Below are 8,636 nucleotides of genomic sequence, written 5' to 3'. Positions count from 1 at the left end.
CAACAACCAGCAATTTGAGCCATCTTGCTGTCTCCAGAATTCAGAAAAGGAGGGTCATATCTGTGCTCTCTGGCAGACAGAGATTTGACAAATGCAGAGGACGCTGTGAATGCATTAAAGCCAATGAAGGATGCAACCACGCAGTGATGTCAGAAGAGAGTATTCCGACAGTGTCTCTCATTGCTCCTCTAAATGCACAACTCCTCCAGAATATGTCAGACACCGTTGGAGACTCACCCATGAGCCGTGAGATCAAGAATGCAATCAAAGCAGATCTTCTGAAGAGGTAAAACTGCGAAGCAGCGAAGGTCCTTCATACAGGCTCTGCTCTGGATCCCCGGTTTAAGGGAATGCCTTTTCTCACAGAGTAGGAAAGACTGAATAGAGGCCGAGGAGTGATTGTGGAGGCTACATTTCTGGAGGAAATAAATTCCATCATGTTTCTTCATAAACAAATCTATATTATATCAGTAATTGCAATGAGAAAAAAATATTATAAATTAAGACTGAAAAGTGTTGCATTGACGGAGTACACTGTCTGCTAGTTTAATGCTATTTTTATTTTGTTCAAAAACAGAATGAGTGTACACCTAGGAGGACAAAAATGGGTGATGTGCCTGGGAGAACAGGAACCACGGAAGAAGAAAAACCCATATGGGGACAGCCCCTCTGCTCCCAAATGAAAGGCATCATTGCTGCTTGTGAGTTTGGACAGTTTTTCACTGACACTGAAGGTACAGTTGAACCCAAGGCCCCCTTTGCAAGGGCTGAGGAGGAAATGGAGACATACTGTAAAGCTCCATCTCTGTCTCTCACTGAGGATCCTTTGAACTGGTGTCATGTCCATCAGGTTATATTCCCCTCCCCTCTCAGCTGTCAAAGTGATGCTTGTGTATCCCAGGCACAAGCGTATCTGCAGAGCAAGTTCTCAACTGTAGAGAACTGGTCACTGCTAAAAGCACACTTAAACCAGAGCATGTGGATCAATAGTGTTCTTACAGAAAAACCTACAAATTCCTAAATGCTAATGTAGTTTATTTCGGAGAACTATGAATTTAACCCCAGTAATATATGTATAATTAACGGTGCTTAAACCATACCGATCTTTTACACTTTACCTGATGCAGCAGAATCAATAATAGCAATCACCTTCCTGGCCTTGGAAAACAATACTCTTACTGTAGTACAGTACCACCTCAGACTTCATAACGAAATCAAGAAGTTTAAGTTGACGTTAAAATGTGATCAATAAGCACAGAAACAATTCAAATACAAATGCGGGTTTATTGGCTACGTAGATGGAGGGGAAACAAATCAACATACTAACAAATAATCACGAAGCAGCACACATGAAACAAAGGCAGTAAAGAATGAAAGAAAGAGACAAATTAAATAATGGCAGTATTACATCAGCTATTCACATCTGCATAAACCATCAAGGACAATCTCCTTATTTAAAAGGGGCAAAGCTTAAACGCAGCTATTAAAAAATAGATCAGATACTTGTATTGGCTTTTTGGTGTGCTGAACAAGTTCTGGTGTGCAATGGTTTCCTGATGAGTTTACATGTAGTCATTTAGCAGACGCTTTTATCCAAAGCGACTTACAGATGAGGAAACATTGGAAGCAATTATAACAACATAGGCAACAAAATAGATAAGTGCATCAAAACTAGTCCATTAAAGCCTAGCACAGTATACAAAGCTAAGAATAGTGACGTTAGTAATTTTCTTTTTTAAAGCAAGTGGATGAGTCTGTTTCTACCGGAGAACTGGATTGGCTGACGAACTTATCCGAGGCAAACTGCTGGAAAAGGCTCTCTCCAGGGGAGAGAAAGGTCTCGAGAGATGAAGGAACAAAAACGAGCGACTTTCTTCCCGTGCCCAGATGTTTTAACCCTGAGGGTGTCACACCCCTCTAGGGTGGGCGATCCAATGTAGTGAGCTGCTTTTGGGTGCGAAACCATGTTTCTTTGTCTGACTCTTGCATTTATGGTCTTCTGGAAGTTTTGGTGCTGTATTAGTCTTCAACAAAGTACATCCGAGTATGGTATAAAACACCTGTCTGTGCTTTACACAATCATTTAAGGAAGGGACAAGCATTTAGATAGCAAACATGACAGGGTTATAAGTACAATGACCTGTAGTTTGTACAAAAACATGGTTATGACAAAACACATGCCTTTGAGGTTGAATAACAAGGGAACAAGCATACAATGTTGAGATACAGTTTCTTATATTTAGGACTTCTAAATGCTCCTGTTTGCTAACATGTATACTTAATTTGCCAAGGAAGTATACTTTCTAGTAGCAGAAAGTAAAGGGAGTTCATACACTGCATGACATCTTGGAGTCATTGATAAATGTAGCAAGGTGCAGTAATTTTAAAAACCAAGGAAGCAACACATTGTGATAGCAAAAATGTTATCAAATCGCAGAACCAGTGAGATTCTTTGAACAAAGTTAGTTTCTTCTTGGTAGACTGAAACATGACTTATTTTCTCAAAGTAAAGCACTTTAGAGCCACGTCAAGGTTGAACAAAGGGTTGGAAAAATGCAATTTATACTCTAACAGCATTTAGAGCATAGTTCCAATGAGCATTATAGTTAGATTTCAGACCATAAAAGATAAGGTAAAGTTGAATGCATGAAAGAACTACTGATCGGATATTTGCAACAGTTTATTAGGCATGTAACTAGTTAAATCGGCCACGGAGAATAATTTCGCCACTGGAGGCAATAGCACGAGCAGAATTCTTTTCCATCACAGCAGCTCTCCCTGATAAAAGAAACAGAAGTCAGAATACAGCTCAGGTCTCATTTGAGGATCTACTGTAAAAGTGATGACCCACTACTCTTTCTGTTGCAAATCTGAACACAGGAATCTGCTGCTGTTTGGGTGCAAACTGATGTACTGCAGTGAATGAAGATCTAGAAGCAGAACACAGGTTTTAGACCAGATACAAGCACAACACAAACAGAGCAGAAGGAACATCATTACCCTTTCCTTAAGTGGTGCCAGAGAAGGATCCACAAACGTGAACATCTTGACAATGAACCGTTTGTAATGGGTTGGAAACTGAAGCCCTGAAGACTCATACACATTCACAAAGTTGGTCAGGTAATGGTCATCCTGGTAAGGACAGCTGCACAAAGAAATACGTTCAAATACATTGTACCCAGCAGTTAGTGTGTGAAAAGACAAACTGAGTTTAGTTACCCATTCACAAGAAGATCCCACTGTGGCAGGCTCATAGGTTCAGGGCTAGAGGTTGCCCAGCAGCGTCCCAGATTAAGAACAAGGTTGGGGTCGGTCCTCTCCATAATGCGCACTTCAACATACACTGGCTCTCTCAGGACTTTAGTCACAGGGTATTCCTCCTCACTGTAGTATGAGGAATAAGCCTGATCCTCTGCAAAAGGTGAACGAGACATTCAGGTCCAGCCTAGTATAAAGATACTGGCTTGAGATGTTGGAATGCTTTACCTTCAACACATCCCTTAACAGAACATTGTCCATTAGCCAGTCTAAGCTCCACTCTCAGGGGACCAGGTGCAGCCACAGGAGGTGGTGGAGGAACAGTGTTGACTTCAATAACTAATGCTTCAACACTGGTGCCAGAATAGCGACACTGGAAGAGAAGCCTAAGAGGATATACAAAGTTACAGCCTTGAACCAGAAGCTATATTGTCAGAAACCTGCATACTCACGCATAGCTGCTGTCTCGTGTGATAGAACCAAGTGGTCCAACACCAACTTCAAAGGAAGAACTCATCTTGTTTTCATAGACAAGATAGTCACCATCCATCTGTAGCAATGGATAGCGTTAGGGTGGAACAGAATAAAGGAAGCTACTTAGAATAGCATGTCAAACTAACCATCATTGTAGTGCCACAGGCAGTGACGGGAAACTGGTAAATGGCAAAAGAGACCGTAGTACCAACAGGCCCACAAGGTGGTTCACGTCCTCCCAAGAGACTGATGGAATCTATGCTCAGTCTTGGGAGAGTAGCATCTCTTGCTGCCACAATTACAAATTGCCCATCTCTTGTGCACTGAACGGTCACTAGCAAGTAAAACAAGAAACCATTAACCCTTTCAATACTTCTCAGGGGAAAATAAACTACAAAGACACTTACCCATCTTGCCATAGTAGCACTGTTGTCCATCAAAACAGCAGTTAATAGCCTCACAATTTGCAGAATTAATACCAGGCTCACCACACTGCACCTTCTCATACTCTTCTACTTCACACTTCTGAAAAGGCTCTGCCTGAGGTGCTGGGGGCTTCCCCTCAAAATTCATTTGAGATTGATGCTCAGGCCATTGAAAGGCTTGTTGACTTTGTGCCAAAGAGTACGCAACACACACTCTACAAGTGACAGAAAACAGCAAAAATCCCAACAAGCTCCTAAGTGCTGCCATTGTTCCAGTGCTGAACACAACTACTGATCATGTCTCAAGCTGCTATTTTTAAAGGCTGATAATTAGTCATCTTTGCAGGTTCTCTCCGCCTCCATATTTACCACTAATTTGAATCCAACCCTGATCCATCAAGACTATGCAGCGTTCAGCTGCAGACCTGACATTACTTTCACTTAACTTTAATGAAATGCATTCTCAAACTGTTTGCTAATTGAGTCATTTAGTGGATCTTGATATGTAGCTAGCCTAGGAAATGCCATGGGGTAGTTTTTTGAACGTTGCTTACTACCTGTTGTGTACGATTATGCACTGTTTGGAAAGGTAGCATATTGATAGACGAACAACCAGCAACGCTGCTATTGGCTGGTTGTTAATTCAAAAAGACGTGGTAATGTTTTACCGCTGCCTGAAGATTATGGCAGATTTTAAAACCTTATTAAAATATCAGGAATACTTCAAATGATACACAGATGACTTTCAGATAATTTATTACATTAAAGCAGTTGTGAACAAGTTGTATATTTTGATAAATACCATTTTAGTTATTTTTTTAAAATGATATTTTTTAGTGGTTATTTGCAGTGAGATGCTTATCTTTCCCCACAAAACAAAAATTGTTTATATGTAGCTGTAAAAAAGTGGCGTGCCATGTGCGTGAGTCTTTTCTGCCTCAGGAAGAGTCACTGTACGTCCAGCGAGATGTGTGGATGTTCACGAGGTGCTATTGGTACTGATCGCATTGTGATCTGTTGGCATGTTATTTTTCGGGGTTCATGGGTTAATCTTTTTTTTTGTTAAAAGGGTGGATTGGGGAGTTTTGTGGGGTGCTGTCAGCAATTCGCACAGGCAATATTTTAACAGGCAATAGTTTCTGTGCCACGTGAGTCTCATTACAGGTATGTGTTTTGCTTTCAAGCTTAGAACCGTATGTTTGAATGATTGCCGGCGGTTTGGCTACTTAAATGTATGTTTTGTGTGTTGTATTTCACATTCAAGGTGGGCCAACATGCCAGCGATGCTGCAGTGGGCTTTGTGTACTCATTTTAACTTCTGTTGTGTTTTCTGTCTGTTTTGTGCAGAGCCCGTCTGGTCACCCGTCGGAGAAAAAGACAAGCAAATCCGTGGCCACAGATTTGTAATTCGTTCCCTCATGTTAAAAAAAACGTACTTGCAGATTTTAAAACTAGGTCCACAGTTTACAAAACCATGCTCTTGGATTAATAAACTGTACCCACAAATTTCCAATCCAAGCTCCTGCAGTTAGATTAACCAATATTGTGTACCGTTTTATTTTTGATTATATTATAAATGTCTTAATGAATTGACGTTACACGCACACGCACGGCGCATATAAAGTATGCGTTCATTGCTGCGTTTCACTGGCATAAAGTTGGTTTGACATTAAATGTGATAGTCATGAATTTAGGGACCGTCTCTAAAATTACGTACACTTATTTTAATCTCAATAGAATTTACAGGGAATTACTTGTAACCACAAGACTAATTGTACAGTGTTCATGTGTGTATGTCACCTATAATAAACACATTTTATTGATATGTATTAAAATAAACTGTCAAATTAAAATGTTTTTAACTACTGTATGGGCTCATACATAAATATACCATTATTTACATTTAGTCATTTAGCAGACGCTTTTATCCAAAACGACTTACAAAGATTTCGGGGAGCAAAAAGCGAAATGTCATAAAAGAGCAATAGTACAATAGGTGCTAATACAAAGTTACTAGTTTCAACAAAAGCTAGACCACTACCTGTTGAGAGAAGTGTAAAAAATAATTCTCATTTGTTTGTCAAGTATTCACTGAAGAGGTGGGTTTTAAGTAGTTTTTTGAGGTTGTGAGAGATGTGGTTGACCGGACCGCGTTAGGAAGAAAGTTCAACCAGGAGGGAGTTGTGAAGGAGAATGAGCGGGAAAGTGATTTAATGCCCTTGTGAGAAGGCTTTACAAGGCACCGCTCGTCTGCTGAACACAGGGTTCTTGCTGGGGTGTAGGAGGATGTGAAAGTATGCGGGTGCAGATCCAGTGATAGTCCTGTAGGCAAACATCAGTGACTTGAACCTGATCCAGGCTTCAACCGGTAGCCAGTGGAGAGAGATGAACAATCCAAGGATGAGCAACAAATCCAGGATGAGCGTCTAAGAACCGAAGAATCCCAGACCATGCGAAATAGTCATCAATCAAATCCAGCTAACTGAGTTATCGAGGTCCGAAGAACCACATATTTGCTAAAATGTGGCATGTTGATAAATAGTTTGTAACGTGTAGTGTGTAGCTAGCTTTTGTATGCTTTGTATAGGTAATATATTTCCTACTGTTTGTAATAGTGTGTATAGATTCTAATACAGCACAAACATTAGGACGCAGCATTGCTGGGTGCTTTTGTATATTGTGCAGGTGGCAAATATCATCATCAAGCATGTAAACATGTGACTAATGTGCACATTATTTATGCAGTATACAGCATGCACGTGACACTGTCTGTGAAAACGAAGTTTGATTTTAACCATTAATTTCAATCTTTTTTTACGACAGCCATACTCGTAAATATTAAATAAATAAATGTTATATTTACAGAATGTTCTTCACGTTTTGCATTGTGGTAAGAGTACAAAGATACTGGTTTGATGTAAAATGTACAAAGTAACACAATGTATAAGTAGCACAGTAGTATGTAGTTTTGTCGTTTTTTCTTTCAGAAGGTGATGCTTTGTTTTGATTTGTGTAAGTTTGAAAAGGTCTTGTTCACTTTAATATGTTCCTGGAGTTTTACAGAAACTGACACTTCGTTCATCATGAAATGTAGTGTGATCAAGCTTATTAATGGAAGACTGCACAACAGATGTGAAGATATGTGTGGTGCAGACATCCCAACCTGCAAAAAGTCATTTCAGGGAGGTATACCAATAAAAATGAGGACAAGGATATGACAATTCACCACAGAACAGCACTTTACTTGTGTACCGAAATACAGTTGAATATAACAACAATGAATGTATAAAATAACTATTTACACACACTGCACATGTAGTAGGCCTAGGCCTATTTCCTACATCATATGCCTTTTACTTTTCTTGCAAGCTTTCATTCTATATGTAGATTAATTTGACTATTTATATAAGCTTGTTATTCTGTTTATACTTTTATCCCAAGAGCCATCATAGAACTGAACAATCATACACCCCTACCACCCAGTCAGCACAGTTGCACTTTATAGATAGGGACTTTATGCAATGGGACTTCAGAGTAATGTTGGATGCCCTGTTATTGTTTTATATTTTTTATACTTATTTATTGTGTGAGTGTGTTTATGAAAGTGAATATTGTTTTAGAGGATGCACAAGCAAATTTCGTTGTATGGTACTACTGCACAATGACAGTCTCTGTCTCGCATGCGCATTCTTGACAGTGGCGGCTGGTGAAAAATATTCTCGGTGGGGCTGTGCCATACTTTTTTGTTTCCGTAACCATCGCAATAAAATTTAACACAAACTGCAGGACAGCAGTGCTCAGTGAAATAGTCAGTAATTATTTAATGCCAATATTAAAAAGTTGAGGCATTCGTACACAAAAACATAAACATCATGATGCACAAACACAAGCCTTTTATTTGCATTTAAACTGAACTTGTAAACAATTGACTATTTCTACATATAAGTAACATCTTTTGGAAAGGCTGTTGGTGCCATTGGTAGTAAATAGGCAACACAATATGCATGCTGTCAGAACAGAGTGGAAAGTGGACGATAACATTAAATTATTATAAAGTTTATAGGAATTCTTACACTGTATAAAGGATGTATAATATAGAAATGGATATCAAGTGGCTGAACTCAAACCTTTGACTGGAAGAATAGCATAAAGTATTTTATGATCAAACTAAATGTAACTAATTGTTAATGTGCTCCAGAACTGCAACAATTAATTGATACAAAACATATATACAGTAATATTAGCAAACACACTATTAACATTTTTTAGAGTACCATATATAACTGAATGATTTTTATGCTAAGGTCAACTATATACAAAGAAACGTGTGTGTGTGTGTGTGTGTGTGTGAAGCTACGGGAGAAGCCGCGCATATACTGCTTCCCTTTTTCGCTAGCCTGCTGTTTGATTGAGAGGTCAGGTTGATCTGGGCCCAGCTCTTTCACCCGAACTTTCTCCGACAAAGTTCTCCTCTCAAAC

At 39.3% G+C, this 8,636-nt stretch overlaps 1 protein-coding gene across 1 annotated transcript; it reads right to left on the bottom strand.

The window, feature by feature from the left end:
• Window positions 1–2,073: 2,073 nt before the first annotated feature.
• On the bottom strand, window positions 2,074–4,493 carry LOC306898957 (zona pellucida sperm-binding protein 4-like). The gene is made up of 8 exons (XM_079464877.1): window positions 4,140–4,493; window positions 3,879–4,066; window positions 3,711–3,808; window positions 3,487–3,644; window positions 3,220–3,412; window positions 3,001–3,145; window positions 2,852–2,930; window positions 2,074–2,778 (listed from the first exon to the last, which is right to left on the bottom strand). The coding sequence occupies exons 1-8, from the start codon at window positions 4,423–4,425 to the stop codon at window positions 2,696–2,698; spliced, it is 1,230 nt and encodes a 409-aa protein (XP_079321003.1). The 5' UTR covers window positions 4,426–4,493; the 3' UTR covers window positions 2,074–2,695.
• Window positions 4,494–8,636: the final 4,143 nt, after the last annotated feature.

This window comes from Barbatula barbatula, assembly GCF_947034865.1.
Source record: "Barbatula barbatula genome assembly, chromosome: 9".
Lineage (NCBI taxonomy): Eukaryota > Metazoa > Chordata > Actinopteri > Cypriniformes > Nemacheilidae > Barbatula > Barbatula barbatula.
The sequence above is the reverse complement of the archived record's forward strand: the minus strand, read 5'-3'. Positions and strand labels throughout refer to the sequence as shown.